This window comes from Nerophis lumbriciformis, linkage group LG02 (assembly GCF_033978685.3).
Source record: "Nerophis lumbriciformis linkage group LG02, RoL_Nlum_v2.1, whole genome shotgun sequence".
Classification (NCBI taxonomy): domain Eukaryota; kingdom Metazoa; phylum Chordata; class Actinopteri; order Syngnathiformes; family Syngnathidae; genus Nerophis; species Nerophis lumbriciformis.
The window spans coordinates 19,381,550-19,400,426 of NC_084549.2; the positions used below are offsets into that span (position 1 = coordinate 19,381,550).

Here is an 18,877-nt window from a genome sequence, read left to right on the forward strand (position 1 = left end):
AAAACATTTGTACGCACGTACAACACTTAAAACCTTCAGCATATCAGTATGTGGAATTAAATTATGGGATGGATTAAGCAAATAAATCAAACAATGTACTAAGATGATCCACTTCAAGAAACTCTTCAAACTTAAAGTGTTTACAAAGTACAAAGAAGAAGAACCATGATAAACATTCTGAATTTATCTCATCCATCCATTCATTTTCAAGATAATCTTACTCATCTCACCATATGAAATATAACTTACTTCACCAATTATTATTTATTTATTTTTTATTGTTATTACTTATGGAGTATAATGTGAATAAATTGAGAACAGGAAGTGAACAAAAGTTTTAGCAACTGCTATGTAAAGGAAAAGGAGTAGGATTAAATAAACTGCTTCTTCCTACTCCTTTTCGAACATGTTGAATAGAGAAACTAGAAATTGTGATGTATCATTCATATTATATGCATGCATGTTCCAAATAAACTCAAACTCAAACTCAAATTGCAGGATTAAAAAGACATTCAAGCTTCATATTTATCATTCATATTTAATTAATTTACTATGTTATTTATTATGTTTCATTATGCTTAAAATGTGACACAAAATTAATAATTCATAAAAAAAATTATTTCATAATAAAAATAATATAATACGAGCTTGTGATTGGTGGACGTACACTGTAGTCACGCCTCAGCCACCTGCCAGCCTGAGATCGGGGTGAATAAATAATGAACATATTCTAATAGAGCAAAGCCGCACTTGTACAGTACGGTCGTCTTAAGAAAACGGGGTAAATTTGGCAAAAGTCAACGGAACGTGCACTGCTTGACCAACAACTATGGCCTCTGAGGAACCTAAAGCGAAGAAAGCCAAACTTTCGCAAGGAGAAAAGACGGACTCTTTGGCTAAATCGTCTCCTGTAAAACTAAGGTGACCACACGCAAAATAAATGAGCAACGACAGAAGGTTTAGTTGGGACAACGTGTAACGCTAACCCAGCTAAAAACCTCAATTAGATAGATACAAAGTTAATTTGAACAGTAATGTCTTGGAATAGAAACAAGGTCAAGGTGTAACGCAAGGGTGCAAAGTCTATTTTTTTATTTTAATTTTTTGCTTACGTAGTTCAGTAGCTGTCTTAAAAGTGTCATTATAACGAGTAGTGGAGAAGGTGACCCACTATACGCAGAACACGAGCAGAAATAAATAGCCGGGAAATTGTTGTACCAAAGCCAAACCTAATGTGTCACACCTGAACGGACCAGCAACCTCAAGAACGAGTGGAAGGCGTGTCACGTGACCTCTAAAGGGCACTTGAACGTGCCACGGTGCGACCAACCCCCCCTAAACCTAAAAGGCCTCGTTTACACTAAGCCGGATAAGGTTATCCAGGGTAAATCCCACCTTACTCTTATCCGTGTCCACACACACTACAAGGCCACTGTTTAAGACCCCCTCGCCCTCTCCCGCCTGCGCTACGCGACCTAATACGCATGCGCGGAAAATGCGCACGTCATAGTCACCTCTCCTGTTGCTTTGTGTGCAAGTTCTTAAATGTAACTTATCTGACCAATATTGTGGTAATTCAATTAACAGGAATCCAGTGTGCCTTTGCGGCCCTATTGTAGTGAATCACACCTGAGCCATCATAAATTAATCAAATCTTTATTGGACACGAAAGTACTCAATGTGACAAAGAACATTTTACAACAATCAATCGAGGGATCTCGATATCTGGTCAGGACACGCCTCACTCTTTTGCCTTCACCTTCATTATCCATTCGTTTTTGGTGACTTTATATACTCTGGATCTAGACGTTGAGTCCGCCACATACATGGCGGACAATAACTGATACAGTCTGCTCTGCCAGTCCAAAAGCATTCGCCGTTTTCCGTCGTCTTCCCTCGACGGCCAGGTAATACAAAGCACACGCTACCTTTTTTATCACATCCATGGTAGCCCGCATTCTCGTTGACTCTCCTTCGACAAATGGACAACGTTTTTCGGTAAGTAGAATCACAGCTGACCCGGACGGACATTGGAAAGTTATCTTGCCGTCTGAGAAGTGTTGTATCCCAAATAGCTGCAATCGCTTTCTCTGAAGGTATTAATGTGTGATTTCCAGAAGCCTCTGTACATGTAGAAGAAGGAAAAACACGGGCATGTCTGGATGACTCACCTTAATTTTTCCAGTGGTTAGCTCCGAGTTATGAAACTGCTTTATCATGATGAAGCTGGCTATGGTGCGTTCTTTCTGACGTCACATCCTGTGCAGACCACCTGCAACAAGTAGTCCGCATTCTCGTTGTCTCTCCTTCGACAAATGGACAAAGTTTTTCAGTAAGTAGAATCACAGCTGACCCGGACATTGGAAAGTTCTCTTGCCGTCTGAGAAGTGTTGTATCCCAAATAGCTGCAATCGCTTTCTCTTAAGGTATTCATGTGTGATTTCCACAAACGTCTGTACATGTAGAAGAAGGAGAAACACGGGCATGTCTGGAAGACTCGCCTTCATATTTCCAGTGGTTAGCTCCGAGTTACGAAACTGGCTGTGGCGCGTTCTTTCTGAGGTCACTTCCTGTGTGGGGTGCGGTCTTTATGGCGTCACTTCCTCTCCGAACTTAGTTTGTAAACGATTAATTAGTCCATACAAAGCTAAGTAAGAGCCGGAGATTCAAAAAAATACACGGCGCACTTACCCGTGTGAAAAAAATTGTCTAAGGAGGGGGACCTTAAACGATAGTTTAGTGTGGCTAAAACGGGGCTTATGCTAAATAATTATTCGTTTAAGGGGTTATCCGGCTTAGTGTAGACATAGCCTAAATCCAGCTCTCTTTTTTTATCAGCGACCATCAGCACACCTCACGGTGTTGCAAGTGTATTCACAACAGGGGGTGTATTGAGGCGATTCAAGCCAATAGCCACGGAGAGAGCGACCGCCATTGGCCCGTCCTCCTTTCAGATGCCACCAGTCACCCACCCAGGAGGAGGGGCTGTGGGGGTTTTTTCTTGCAGGAGGAAGCTCCGATCTGCCACTGAGCAGAAATTGAGGAGTTTTGGGATTTGTTGCTCTTTCGAAGCCAGGCTTAGCTCGCTCAACAGGTCTCTAGCACAGGGGAAGAGATGTCTGCATTGAGGTAAGATTAAATTGACAAAGAGGATTAATCTGCAGGAGGTTTGTGTAATTTCCTGCCCAGTCATCTGTATATGTTGTAGGGGAAGATATTAAGGGTGTGGTGCCTTTTAAAAAAATATATATTTATGCTTTGTTATTGTGTGTTTTGCATGTGAATTGAGGCAAGATTCGTAGCTGTTTGCTTACAGAAAACCAAGCTTCACTTGATGATGTTATTCATTGACACAAGGCGTCGGGCTGCCTGCTAGTAAAATCAGTGTGCCGCTTATAAGCCTAACCGAATCACATGACTTCTTTTTTTATAATAAAATATTCAAGCTCAATGTCGCCCCAAGAAACAACACATAGCCCATTTCTGTTATCTTAATGCAATCCCACATGTATTGGGACTGGGTTCTGTTCTTCCACATGCACTCATGCAATGTCACAACACTATATATGTCTCAGGCTTGCACTATTTGTCCTCTTCTGTGTGTGCATTTGGAAATCTTGCATAACCATGTGCTGGTGCCGGCTTATAAACACTTAGGGAACGCATAGAGCTAACATGCTGACTCATTTCAAGTCTTGCTGATTTATTCAAAAGCAATGAACGATCCAGCAACAATTTATTGTGTCGTCAATGTAAAGCGAGACGGTTATTCAGTGTGCTCACGTAACAGCAAAATTCTCTTTTTAACACCTAGTCTCTCTTGTATTTCAGCCCTAATTCACTCTTTGGGATGGGGAATCCCTTGCTGGACATCTGTGCTGTGGTAGACAAAGACTTCTTGGACAAGTAAGATGAAGAGTTAAAGTCAAAACAGTCTTAATTTGCATTCACCGAATGTGCAATAATGAGCTATGCACATGTTTTTTGCAGTAAGACCTCCGAAATAAACAGATCATTGATACATACTTTTTATCTAGTCCTCCGTTGTAACAAAGCACCAATTTGACATTTTATTTACTCGACCTGCTTAGTTAGTTTGACTGTCGGTCCTCTGCAATAGTGTGCGCTGCCTTCAGTAGTCATCCTCAGTTGTTTTTTTCTTGTGTCCAAGCTGCATTGTGACCAGAGCAAAGGGCACTGTGTGGCTTCCTGACCTTGTGTAAAAACTCTAGGATTAAATAGATCTAAGCCAGCCTAGTACACTAAAAAGTCAGTCTTACCCAGAATAAAGCAGACCTGAACCCGCAACACACACTCTTCTGTGTTTAAAATGCACTATATGCATCACTACTGTTGTTTGAGTAAACACGATCTTGAATGTTATTTATTAATTCCCTAGCATAATAACCTAACATGCAAGCTAATTACTCATTTTTATTTGTCCACCTTGCAGATACACACTGAAGCCCAATGATCAAATCCTGGCAGAGGACAAGCACAAAGCCATGTTCGTATCTCCTACATTACAACCCCTCTTGTAGAATATTGACTATTTCATGTGTCCTCGCTCTCTCGCTGTTACATCCACACTCCTCTTAGTGCTGGAATAGGCCAGCCAAAACAGGCCACAAATCAACTGCGCTGACCTCCGTTCTGTTATAGAACAGCTATAGCAAAGTGGTGGATGCAGCACAAGGAGAGTGTGTGTGTGAGCCAATAGCAGAGCAGGACTTTCCACCTCCCAGTGAAAAGAGCCACAAAGCAAACAGCAGGAGATAAGAAATGTGTGTGTGAGTGTGTGTGAGGGAAAGAAAGCAACACTCGCACTGACTGAGATGTGTTGCATATTCACAGGAATTCACAGGAAATACACTTACTCAGTCATCCATTACTTAGGCTTCACTTAATTTTTTTTTTTTAAATGCACAACTGAAAGGAAATCTCCATTAGTTTCCTTAACTTCTTTCACACAGAGATCCTGCAGAACAGCAAGAGTTGTTAAGATACATTTTTAAACATAACCCAGTGAAGGTGGAGTGGAGTGCAACACTGCAACATAGTATCACACAATTAGACTAATTCGACAGCACTGTCTGTAAAAGCCCTTTTCCCTGCAATTTTTTTGAGGAGTGCACAATAACTATTGGACTGATAATTATCGTGTCAATATTGGGAATTATAACGTCAGACCGATAATCCGGTAACATTAAAAAAAAAGCAACGATAGAAAATAAACGCCCCAACCAGGCACCATTACCCATACTAGGTGGGTTGGAGTGAACAAAAAGATGGCCCCTAAGATCACAGTGTAAATAAATATGGTGTTGATCTGGTAGTCGGACTTCACTACTCATCAGAGGAAATCATCCTGTGTGCTGCGCAAACCGGATTCCCAGCAAATGCTCTGCGGGGATGGAAAAAAAAAATCACCTGGCTTCGACACATCAAACCTCACTAGTATCAACACTGAGTAAAGAAAAAGTGCCTTATTCCGGTGCGAAGTGAATGCAGACCACCTGCAACAAGTGCTCGGCGGTAAAATTGTGCAAGTAACATTCTTGTAAGAAATGTAGCGTGACGTCCTGACAGAAGTACAGAGTCTGAGGGTTTTTTTTTAACTTTATTGCCGACCTCAGCATGTGAACAGCAGCCCTCATTACACGTTAGCACCGCAGCGCTATCCTAGCCAGTAGCCACAATACAAACATCAATTTCCTTAACACAAGGTTGCATTCAGGAACAACCGAAATTTTGAGCTTTAAACATTACAACTTAAGTAAAGTATTTTTGCACGTTCTCTATGTTCTGTATTGCTGCAGTAATTATGACAATTTGTTGTAGATTTTATTTCTTGACTCTGACAAGGACAAGCAGCAGGAAATGGTGGTATGAATGGGTTTTTAAATGTTTTACTTGTTTATCATTTAATTGATCTCACTAAAGTATTTAAATTACTAGTCCAGCCCATAAAAATAAAAAGGCATTGGGTTTTTGTTTAGTTTTTTTTACTATAATTAGATAGATATATAGATGGATAATACTTTATTGATTCCTTCGGGAGAGTTCCCTCAGGAAAAAAATAAAATAAAATGAGCTGTTTTTCAATTTGATATACTGGTTTAAACACCGTTTAAGCATCTTGTGCTGATGTCATCACACATCTATTACTATAAAGATCTGATTGCCGGGTCCTGTGTTGCCGTGTAAACGCGTACACACTTGTTTAAATTTTGTGCAAAAGGCCCTGGCAAATAAATGTCAGATGTTATGTTCTGGCACTCATGCGTAAATTTTGCAGGATCTCTGTGTGAAAAGTGTCGAGATTGAAACTTCCCACCTCTGTCACAGCTGTTGTTAATACCCCTGAAGCCTGAATATTCCCAAGTCCCCTTTGTCCCCCTATCTTTGTCAGTGTTCTGTACATACTGCACCACAGGCAATGGAAAAGTTGCTGTTCCGAGTTTATAATTTCATTAAAGCTAACCTGATTTGGGTTTTTTTTTAACATTGGGGAGACATATTACATAAACTGTGTCATAAACAATTGGATTATGCTCTAAGGGACACATGGTTGTTCTGTCCAATAATGCATATGTAGTCTTTTAGTGAATACTTTTGCCTATACAGCTCTGCGCTCTACTGAGGGCCAATCCAGATCATGTGATGAGTTACAACTTAAGAGATAAGGGTTTATGTATGCAGCCATGAAGAATCATTGCATTTGATAAAACAAGTTGAAACTAAGATATGTTGCCAAATCTGTTGACTTTGTTTCCATGTTACGCAACAAGAGTTACAATGATTTCCCTATACGGGTCCATCTGGCCATGTCTCAGGACATAAAACAGCAGTTGGCCTGCAAGCGTCCACAAAGGTCATGTTGCACAATTGCAGAATCATGACTAATTTGAGGAATTTAGCTCTAAAATCAAATGACAGACTTAGTTGTTGTTTTATGTTCTAGGTGTGGGTACATCAAGTATTCCGTAATTGGCTTGGGTTGACTAAATATTTTACAGCATGTTATACCTCTTTCAGTTTCTCATACTGCCGCTAATTTAAAATCTTTCGTAGTACAAATCTTCTGCCTGTAGAGGTCAGTGTGTACCGTGAATCAGGCTGCATACTTGGGAAAGACTGTTCTAAGGATGACATAACAAGTGCAAGTGTATTTACATAGAATACTTCATCTCCATGCAGGTTTGAAGAGCTGGTGGACAAGTTCAAAGCAGAGTACCACGCTGGGGGAGCCACACAAAACTCCATTAAGGTCGCTCAGGTCAGTCGCCCACAGTATGACACCCCAGTAATGCTGACATTTCATGACGTGGTAGTAATTTGTGCTGATTGATGTCTCTAGTGGATGATCCAGGAGCCTCATAATGTGGGCACCTTCTTCGGCTGCATTGGCAAAGACAAGTTTGGAGATATCCTGAAGAAGAAGGCGGAGGAGGCCCATGTTGATGCCCACTACTACGTGCAAGACGTAGAGCCTACGGGAACGTGTGCAGCGTGCATCACTGGAGCGAATCGGTAATGTCCACACAATCATTCTCACGCTCAATCAAGTGCTTTTTTCATTATCTCCTGTTCGCCCCCCCATCTTCTTATAGGTCACTGGTGGCTAACCTGGCTGCTGCTAACTGTTATAAAAAGGAGAAACATTTGGATCTGGAGGAGAATTGGAAGTTGGTGGAAAGCGCTAAAGTTTACTATATCGCTGTGAGTAATATTTCCGGGTTCTCGGGGTTCCCGTGGGTAATTGAAATGCTTGTTAAAGGGGAACTGTACTTTTTTTAAATGTTGCCCATCATTTACAATCCCCATGTGAGACAATAATACATGTATTTCTCTTTTTAGTGTATTCAAAATTTTAAAGAAATGCTAGCAAGAGGCAGCCAACAACGCTCCCAAAAGGGATTTGATCTATTCCGCCCTAAAAGCCCTTTAGAAACATCCAAAAACCTCCATCAACATTTTATACAGTATACATTCTGTAAGTATTAGGGAAGTAACGGTACTAAAATTTGATATCACGGTTATTGTTAATAAAATTATCACAATTATTAATATCACAGTATTGTTGAATGTGCTGAAAAAGTACTCGTACATGCTTATAACCTATAAATTAATATTGTTCCGGCTACTTAAAAGCCATATGATTTTTATTTGTGTGTTTGAAAATGTTTATCTTCTACCGTTTTTAATTTGTAAAAGTTTTTATGTTTTTTGTTTGTTTTTTTAAAAACAAAAAAACTTTCGGTTTATGTGACGTCACACATATTCATTTTTTCTTGTCGTACTGCTTCGAATATAGATCGATCTATCTGTTTAAAAATTGCACAATTTACTATCTTTGTTGCTCAGAGTAATGTATTTATACACATTTAGATTGGACAATGGCGTTTCTTAACGAGGACAGACGTTAATGTCTCTTGTTTTCATTTTAGCATTTAAGATAGCTTGCGCTGGCTTGCTTCTCCAGTAAATGAGCATTGTCACCAGTCTGTCTTTATCAAAGTGTTATCCATCACGGTTTTACGATAACCAATTTAAAACAGCAATTCTAACCATGGGAAGTTTAACCGCGTTTTATCAGTCTACCGTTTATCGTTATACAGTATTTCTAGTTAGTATGTGTATAATGTAGTAACAGGCGCATTCATAATAACATATGATATTTACAGAATTTTGGTCATGTTATGCATTGCCAGAATAGATTTTCTTGGGCGTGTTAAATTCACAGAGCGAATAGCAACGTTCGGTATTTCCTACAACAATCAATCAATCAATCAATCAATGTTTATTTATATAGCCCTAAATAACAGGTGTCTCAAAGGGCTGCACAAGCCACAACGACATCCACGGTACAGAGCCCACATAAGGGCAAGGAAAAACTCACAACCCCAATGGGACGTCGATGTGAATGACTATGAGAAACCTTGGAGAGGACCCCCCCCCCTAGGGGAGACCGGATGCAATGGACGTCGAGTGGGTCTGACATAATATTGTGAAAGTCCAGTCCATAGTAGATCTAACATAATAGTGAGAGTCCAGTAATCATAGCAGACTTTGTAAGAGCCAACAATGACTACTTTGGGACAAATCTAGAACCTTATATTTTTTAGCCTTAATATACAGAGGATGAGCTACAAGTTTTAGAAACTGGGTGCTAAGCAGACCTAAATGTACTGAAACATACTGCATTTTTTAAGATTTAGACATACATTTGCTTGTTTCACATAAGGATTGTGAATTTATTAGCAAAACTCCATAAAAAGTGCAATTCCCCTTTAAGAGTTTGGAATTATGGTTAAAATATGCTCTTGCGTCACATCGCTTGCATCCCCTTTGACTGCATCTTTATGTATTAGCAGTAATCCCTCGTTTAATAATTGTTTTCGGACTTGACCGCAATAAATTTATTTCCGCAAAGTAAGAATCATTAAATATTTTCATAGGTAAATCAAAAAAAACTGTTAACTACATTCTAGGTAATTTTTTTAACATTATGAGAGCCCTTTAGACAAGAAATAACACCTTTTAGTCATCTTTATGGTCTTTTAATCCACTATAGTGGCTGAGCCAATCAGTGGCCAGAATACTGAACATCTGATTAGTTTAGTCTCATCTACTGACCGAATGCTACTGTAGTATTGATATGTTTAGCTCTTTTAGCCATGTTATGCTTGTAAATGGTTTAGGGCAAAATGTTGTGAAATATGCTTAAAAAGACTCCACAAAAATGTGCAGTGTGGTGAAGCTGCAATATTTGAAGCGTGATGTGGCGAGGGAGGACTGTGTGGCTTTTTGTGGGGGCTGACACATGGCTTGCAATTATCCCCCAAAAAGCTAGAGGGCAGTGTTTTCCCAAGTAAGAAACCACAACTCTAGTTGACTAGCTATGAGCTTCCTGTTGAAAACAGTTGTAAACAATGATGGCTGAAGCAACATCCATGTTGTTGTTGAAGCTAAAACTAATTATTTTGAAACAACAACGGTCACTTTTATTGTACATATTGCTCTGAAACCAGAGGAGGAGACATTCACAAAGGCTGTGCAACTCCTGAACCAGTCGGGGTGGAGGACGGCTGTGTACTAAAAAAGCCGACCAATCAAGACAAGGCGAGTTTATTTATAGACCACAATTCGTACACAAAGCAATTTAAAGTGCTTTACAGAAAAAGAAGGCAAAAGTAAAAAATATTAAATCATATTTAAAATTTATATCAGAAAATACAATCATAATTAATTAACAATAGAATCAATTAAATACTGTAGATAAAATATGTTCAGTTTTAATATGCACAAATAAAAACATTTTCAGGCCGGATTTTAACATTGCCAACGTTGAGGCCTGTCTAACATCTTCAAGAAGACTGTTCCAGATTTTAGGAGCACAAAACTGAAACGCAGTTTCACCATGTTTGTTCTCTTGGCACCAGCAAGAGACCACTCCCTGAAGTCCTCAGAGGTCAGAAGGTTCTCATATGGTTCATATGCCTCTAACATGTCAGAGATGTACTTTGGCACAAGACCATGAAAAGACTTGTGCACAAGGTTTTAGCGTATATTCTTAGAGCAACAGGAAGCCAGTGCAGTGACCGGAGCACTGCACTAATATGGTCGTAGTTCCTGGTTCTAGTCAGGACTCGAGCAGCAGCATTCTGGATGTACTGCAGCTGCTTGACAGCTCGTTTAGAAAGCCACTGATTTTGGCAATGTATTTCAGGTAGTAAAAAGTTGCTGAGGTTATTGACTTAATGTGACTGTTAAAGTTCTAGTCTGAGTCCATTATTATCACAGCTCTACAGTGTGTGTCGCCACTGACGTGAAGCTAGAATTTTGTAGGGGGAGGAGCCAGCCACTGTGAGTCTACGTGACACTAAAGCAAATCTCAGCCTTTAGGGCCTTACTCACACTGTAGGTAAATTCCGATTATTTTGCCCATAAGTGACCCATATTAGATTATTTTCATGTCAATGGGAACAGTACAATTCCGTTTTTTACAAATCCAACCCAGGCCTTTTTTGTATATGGATACAAACCAAATATGTATCTGATGCGATTGCAGTCTGAATCGGGTCACGTTCATCCGACCAATGCGTCATCAAAAAGCAATAAGTGTCATATTTCTTCGCCAAAATAGACGGTTGCAATATAAATGGTTGCCAAATGAGGAAAAAATGGGCGAAAATAATATATTTTAGGAACTCACGTCAATGTTTTACCACTCTTGTCTCCGACTGGTCACCCAAACGCTCTTCGGAGCCGACGTCGAAACAAAATGTCCCACAAACTGCGAGAGCCAAAATGCTTGCCCTCTTCCTTCTTAATCGTCTACGCGCAATAATTCCGTGCAGAAAATGTTGTCTTTGGTTGCTCAAAATCCTTGAAATTGCCACAAATGTGCCAGGACTGAGACTTACTAAAAACTGGAGCCGTGTTTATTTCCGTAAACACTGCAGCACGTTTGATGTCATGACGTCAAAGCTGCATGCGGATCGATTTGCGTCACATTTGTTTTTGTAATGTGTAACGACTATAAAAAAAAGATCGGATTTGACAAAAACAAATCTGAATTGGACAGCCTATCGTGCAGTGTGAATGTAGCTTAGTACCACAATATCCCACAAGAGGAAGCAACCATTTTATTACAGTAGGGCTCGAATTTAACCACGGCAACTGCACCAAAAGCCGCGACCGCCCTCGTCATTTGCCGTACGCCCTAAAAAATTTACCAACATCTGCAGCAAGAACATGCCGTGACCGCCCTTGACTTTTTTTTTTACTTGTTAATGGTCTAGGGATGTAACAATAAACGCTATAATGATAAATTGCGATAAAATTCCAGACGGTTAGTAATATGTCTCATTTTGTAATTATCGAAAAAAATTAATTTATTAATGCATTTTAGGCAACACAAAGTCAGGCACATGTGCACCAGCGTCGTTTGGCTTGATAATCATGGCGAACTAAGGACACGGACTTTGCTTGGGAGATTTCCCCTCGGAGTAAACGGAGCCAAGCGCTTAAGAGTGCACTGCTGTGTTTGGATGGAGACGGGTGGTGACAATATTGGAGACAGACGCACTTGTCCCCACACTAAAAGTATACAGCGAAAGAGAAACAATATTTGATGTTTTGCAGCAGGTGATGTGTCGTGAACGTTGTCACAACTTGTTTATAAAGTATTTACTTTGTTGACTGGAATGTTCACTCCTCCTTTATTTAATTGCAAACTGTATCCGTGTTCAAATACCATCAATACTAGCTAAAATTTTCGTCATCTCATCGAACTGAACGAAGGCTGTGAAGATTGTGTATTCGATGTGAGAGGTGTCACTCCTCTTTATTTTTGTTGGCCAAACTGTTGTACTGAACCAAGAGAAGAACAAAGCTTGTTTATTAGACTTCATCTTCATTAGCCAAACTGCTTTGCGTTTTATTTTAATATCAAAAAGTAAACACAAGGTTTTTTTTTTTTTTACATTACTTGTGTTTTTTTCATGTCACAAAGGTATTACTTCAGAAAACATTCATGTGACACAGCATTTTGTTAATGTGTTATTATGTATAGTTAATTCCTATATGACATATTTCTGCTCAAACTCTTAATGGATCTGTCCGATACAGCATGTACATGTACATAACTTAAAAAAATAAAGAAAATATCTTCCTGTATCAAAATGTAAAAATGGATATAAAGGCATCATGAAATGACAAAAAGCTGACAAGTTTATAATAATAATGAATAAAAAAAAAAAGTTTATATATATATTATATTATATTATATTATATATATATATATATATATATATATATATATATATATATATATATATATATATATATATATATGTTTGTATATGTGTGTGTGTGTATATATATATATATATATATATATATATATATATATATATATATATATATATATATATATATTATATTATATTATATTATATTATATTATATTATGTTATTGTATGCATGCATGCTTTGGAGCCCCTGCCTCGAAAGAAAATATTGTTTGCCTTGGAACCCTAAAATATGAGCCCCCTTTTAAGGCAACACTTGCCTTGACCTTAAAACGTTAAAATTCGAGGCCTGCAGTATATAAAGTTAAAGTTAAAGTACCAATGATTGTCACACACACACACTAAGTGTGGCGAGATTATTCTCTGCATTTGACCCATCACCCTTGATCACCCCCTGGGAGGTGAGGGGAGCAGTGGGCAGCAGCGGTGGCCGCGCCCGGGAATCATTTTTGGTGATTTAACCCCCAATTCCAACCCCATATCTTCTTAAAGAACAATATTTTAGAGTAGCCGGTGTACAGCTTGCAGGCCAATAAAGATTTTCTCTTCTTGGAAATCACAGCCATTACTGTCTCTGTGAGTAGTAAGAGTACCTACAATCAAGCACGGCGGTGTTACCGTCATGGTCTGAGGCTGCATGAGTTCTTTCGGTACTGGAGCGCTGCGGTTCACGGGGGGAAACATGAATTCCAACATGCACACTTTAAAGCAGAGCAGCTTCTAACAACTACTATTGTGATCACTCACTCACTTTGGAGACGTGTTCACTGTGAGCTGTGCTATTTAGACTATAATACATGTGCATCTCGTCATTTTCAATGCATAGCACACTGACTACTCGAGCTGTAATTCACCTTCCATTTCTATAGTGGAGAAGTTATAATAAAATGGTGGCGGAAGTGAGGCATTGTACAGTACAATCTAAGGTTGAACACAATTTGTTTCATGACGCTGGTTGACAAAATAGGAATAATGTCTGTAGCCATCATAAAACCTTTGTATTCCATCTTGTGTGTTCTCTATTAAACTGTCCACTCAATAAGCCATTTTGGACTGTTCCTCGCAGGGTTTCTTCCTCACCGTGTCTTTGGAGTCCATGCTGAAAGTGGCCAAGCACGCGTCGGAAAAGAACAAACTGTTCTGCCTCAACCTGTCTGCACCTTTCATCTGCCAGTTCTTCAAGGACCACCTCATGCAGCTCCTGCCATACGTGGACGTGCTCTTCGGCAACGAGACGGTACGGTTTTTAGCTTCTCTAGCTGAGTGCCCGTGGGCTGCATCAAGGTGGCTAAACAGCGATTATGTGTCGGTGTCGTTTCGCAGGAGGCAACTGCATTCGCCAAAGAGCAAGATTTTGAGGTGATTTGATGTCTTTTTTTATTTTTTATTTGAGCACACCATCTCTCTCATGCACCTGTGTGTATTTTGTGTAACGCGTGTATCACGCGGTCATGTCTCTGCAGACCAAAGACATCAAGGAGATTGCCAAGAAAGCGCAGGCTCTTCCCAAAGTCAACACAAAGAGACAAAGGATTGTTGTCTTGACTCAGGGGAAGGAGGAAACTGTGATGGCTCTCGGTAAGAAGGTTGCTTTTCCTCCTCAAATAAATCTTTTTTGCGGTAGTGTACCAAAATGTATATCGATACTTTTTGGTACTTTTCGATACTTTTTTATAAATAAAGGGGACCACAAAAAATTGCTTTATTTTAACAAAAAATCTTAGGGTACATTAAACATATGTTTCTTATTGCAAGTTTGTCATTAAATAAAATAGTGAACATACAAGGCAACTTTGTCTTTTAGTAGTAAGTAAACAAACAAATGCTTCTAATTTACCGGTAGTCTGCTGACATATGCAGTAACATATCGTGTAATTTTCCCTTCTATTATTTTGTCAAAATTATTAAGGACAAGTGGCAGAAAATTGACTTTTGATCTACTTGTTCATTAACTGTTAATATCTGCATACTTTCTCTTTTAACATGTTCTATCTACACTTCTGTTAAAATGTAATAATCACTTATTCTTCTGTTGTTTGGATGCTTTACATTAGTTTTGGATGATACCACAAATTTAGGCATCAATGCGATAGTCGTTACAGACTCATACCATGGTCATAATTTAAGTCCTCATTTGTCCAGGGACGTATTTCCTGAGTTTATAAACATAATATAAATAAAATAAATTAAAAAAAAAGATTTTGTGATGCTAAAAAACACTTCTGTTAAAATGTAATATTCATTTATTCTTCTGTATTCTTTATTCTTCGCTACTTTTTAGAGGCGGTATAGTACCGAATATGATTCATTAGTATCTCGCACCGGTAAGTCGCACCGGCCGAAAATGCATAATAAAGAAGGAAAAAAATATTTTAAGTCGCACTGGAGTACAAGTCACATTTTTGGGGGAAATTTATTTGATAAAACCCAACACCAAGAATAGACATTTGAAAGGCAATTTAAAATAAATAAAGAATAGTGAACAACAGGCTGAATAAGTGTACGTTATAAGAGGCATAAATAACCAACTGAGAACGTGCCCGGTATGTTTACGTAACATATTATGGTAAGAGTCATTCAAATAACTATAACATATAGAACATGCTATATGTTTACCAAACAATCTGTCACTCCTAATCGCTAAATCCCATGAAATCTTATACGTCTAGTCTCTTACGTGAATGAGCTAAATAATATTATTTGATATTTTGCGGTAATGTGATAATCATTTCACACATAAGTCGCTCCTGAGTATAAGTCGCACCCCCGGTCAAACTATGAAAAAAAACTGCAACTTATAGTCCGAAAAATCCGGTATACTAATACCGGTATACCGTACAACCCTAGTTTGCGGTGTGATATCCTTTCTCCTTTGTATGCTCAGGTGGGAAAATTGAGACTTTCCCAGTGTTGGCAATCGATCCCAAAGACATCGTCGACACAAACGGTGCCGGTGACGCTTTCGTCGGAGGTACCATCTTCTTATATTTACAAGGCTCGTCTGTATTTCCCTGGTGTTGACGATGTCGCCTTCCCTTCCGTCGCGCAGGTTTTTTGTCCGAGCTGGTCCGAGACAAACCGTTGGACCGATGCGTGAGAGCGGCTCACTACGCTGCCAACGTCATCATCAGACGATCAGGTTGCACGTTCCCAGAAAAGCCCGACTTCGTCTAAAGATGTCCTTTTTGTAACAGTACTATTTTACACATGTTTTTAGCCCTGCAATCAGTGTCTTTCTTTTAATAACACGCTAACGTCCGTGTTATCATGAATCGCCGTGCCTCCAAATGAGGGAGGAGTTTTTTTTTCCACTCTAGTGAGTTTAAATGCAAACGAGAACATAATGTAAACAATCATTATATGATTGCACATGGTTATTACTATTTTTTTTTTACCAGCTGTTGTGCGTCCACGCACACAAAATACACCCAAGTACTTAAGCATCTGTGGACACTTGAAAAGTGTTCAGATGACATTTTGCAACGGTTTCGTTATGTCTAAAGTCACAACATGAAATATAGTCCAGGACCACTTATTGTCATGAGGACTATTTAGTAAATGGTATAGATACAGTACACTGTATATAACTGTCCATTTTCTGCACTCTTAATTGTTGTTTTAATATGTTCTGTCTAATTGGTTTATTTATGTGTAATTAATAAGGCTAGTTAATTTTTTTTAAAGTGTCGAAGCCTCCTCCCATCGAGTCCTGTGTAAATTTAACTGATTTCAGTATCCGTCATGAGTGCCTTTCATTCTTTGCTCTTGTTACAAAGTTCACTCACTTGAAACTGCTTTTGTCATCAGGATGTAAAAAGAATAGCACACAAACACTGGTACTGTTGGAGAGTCAGGACCTTTTACTCACTGTGTCAAAGCATTATAATGATGGCGAAAAAAACCGCAACACTCAGTTACAAGTTCATGAATGTTTGTTTATCACGTGGTGATGTGACGCAGGGTTCCCTTTTGGCCTTTTCTGTGTTCGATTTGGTTGAAGTTAATCAATACTTGAATAGAGTTGTCTTTTCTGATGCTTAATTTGGATTTGCAATCCCTCCAATGGTATTGCTCATGGTCACCAACAACAAAAGGCCTGAAGTGACTGTTAATGTCTGGATAATGTCAGACTGTGATGCCTCTCATGCATGGACGAATAAAAGTACAAGTTCATAATTGAATTGGTTTTTATGGTGCATATTTGGTCTCTGTTTATTCTATTTAATAATGTTAGCATTTCCACTGTGAATGTGTCCGACTTATTGACCTCATTTAACATTTTAAAAAAGCCCATTAATCACTCGTAACCATATGCATTTTTTAGCATTCATTTGTGTCCCCTATTTTGTTGTTTCCTCCCTGGTCCCAATTGCTCTACACCTGGGGTGTCAAACTCATTTTAGCTCAGGGGCCACATGGAGGAAAATCTGTGCACACGCGGGCCGGACTATTAAAATCATGGCATTAAAACTAAAAAATAAAGAAAACGTCAGATTGTTTTCTTTGTCTTACTTTGGCCAAAAATAGAACAAACACATTCTAAAAATATTACAAGAAGAATATAGAAAAAAATAACGGCAGCGGTAAAGTTTAGATCCATGAAAGAAAGAAGAAAGTGAATGAATGTTTATAACTGAATACATTTACATATGCATAAAAATGTGTTTTCTTTTGCATTATTTTTTTTTTATGAATTAAGTAAAATTTATGACAACATTTTTCCAAAACACAATATAGAATGTGAGATATAACAGGATAATGCATACATTTATCATTTGTTTTCAAAATGATTACAAAAAAGTCAGACCCCATTTTTATGATTTGATGGGGTCCCTGGGACCCCATTTTTGAAAATTCCTAGCGCCAACACTGATGGAGTACTGGTGCGTGCAAAATAGCTGCAGGCGGCTGTGGCCTGCGGTCCGGTTCTAATGCTAATCAAATATCATCCCGGGGGCCATAGTTCATTCATTGATCTATGGCCTTGACTTTGAAACTTCTGCTCTATAGTGTATATTGTTTGTCAATTGCCAAGATTTACAATTGTATTTCTAGAAATTTCCCCAATTCAAGTGCTATTTCCTTATTTTTAGTCATTAACATCACATAATCTTAATGTTAGCATTAATAATACCATTTTGTCTATTCTAATTGAAAAATGTTAAAATTGATTAATATTCAAATAAGATATTTTGGTTTTCCCCACAGTAAATCTTTGTTTAAAGATTATGCAACATCCCGAGTGCTTAATTTAAGAATTGCAAGTTGAATAATGCTTGTTTTTAGAAAAATATATTTTTAAAAATCCTGTTCATTTCTAGATATACAAGTCTTAATTTTGGATGTCTTATTAAGTAAAATTAACTAGCTGCATTAATAGATAAGTTTACTGATTTTTAGTATTTTTTTCCCTAAAATCTAGTCTTTTTACTTATATTTTGTCAGCTCTTTTTTGCAGTGTAATCACTGAAACTAAAGAAACAATATTAGGTTTAGATACAGGCACACATCTATATATGTATATACAATTTTTTTCTCTAGTTCAAAAAGTGAAACCTCTATTTTCTGTACAGTAACAAATCTTTCAATGTAATTTTAATAGCTGTGATAACTATAGTTAAAACACCCAACCTAAATATCTTGTAAAGCACGTGTCTGAGCCTTTGATTTGTATTTTTTTCTTAAGTGAACTTCTAAAATCAAACAACTTTAGGATGAAATTCAAATTGTGTTCAGATGCTCCTGTGTACACTTTATATATATCTGCGCTTTGCGTCAAAAAGAAAAACATTTGGAGATAATGTGTATTTTTTCTTAATTTTTTTTAATGTTCTACAGCAGAAGGGGAAGTACACATACTTGCAAAATTATGTAGTATTTTGGATAGAATGTGTGTGTGTGTGTGTGTGTGTGTGTGTGTGTGTGTGTGTGTGTGTGTGTGTGTGTGTATTCTTGTATTTTTTGTTCTTATATTCCTTCTTTCTTGAGACATCAACAAGGAAAAGTACCTTCCATATGAGGAGCGGTGAACAAGTTAGGACCGAAATCATGGTCCTAAT

At 38.3% G+C, this 18,877-nt stretch overlaps 1 protein-coding gene across 2 annotated transcripts; it reads left to right on the plus strand.

Moving 5' to 3' along the window:
* Positions 1–738: 738 nt before the first annotated feature.
* adka (adenosine kinase a) lies at positions 739–16,999 on the plus strand. Of its 2 annotated transcripts, none has more exons than XM_061954653.1 (11): positions 739–921; positions 3,832–3,906; positions 4,454–4,507; positions 7,201–7,279; positions 7,361–7,533; positions 7,614–7,722; positions 13,885–14,055; positions 14,142–14,177; positions 14,282–14,396; positions 15,703–15,789; positions 15,868–16,999. In XM_061954653.1, the coding sequence occupies exons 1-11, from the start codon at positions 830–832 to the stop codon at positions 15,990–15,992; spliced, it is 1,116 nt and encodes a 371-aa protein (XP_061810637.1). In that variant the 5' UTR covers positions 739–829; the 3' UTR covers positions 15,993–16,999. The 2 variants fall into 2 exon arrangements, with proteins under 2 accessions (XP_061810637.1, XP_061810714.1); XM_061954730.1 differs by lacking the exon at positions 739–921 and adding an exon at positions 2,968–3,129.
* Positions 17,000–18,877: the final 1,878 nt, after the last annotated feature.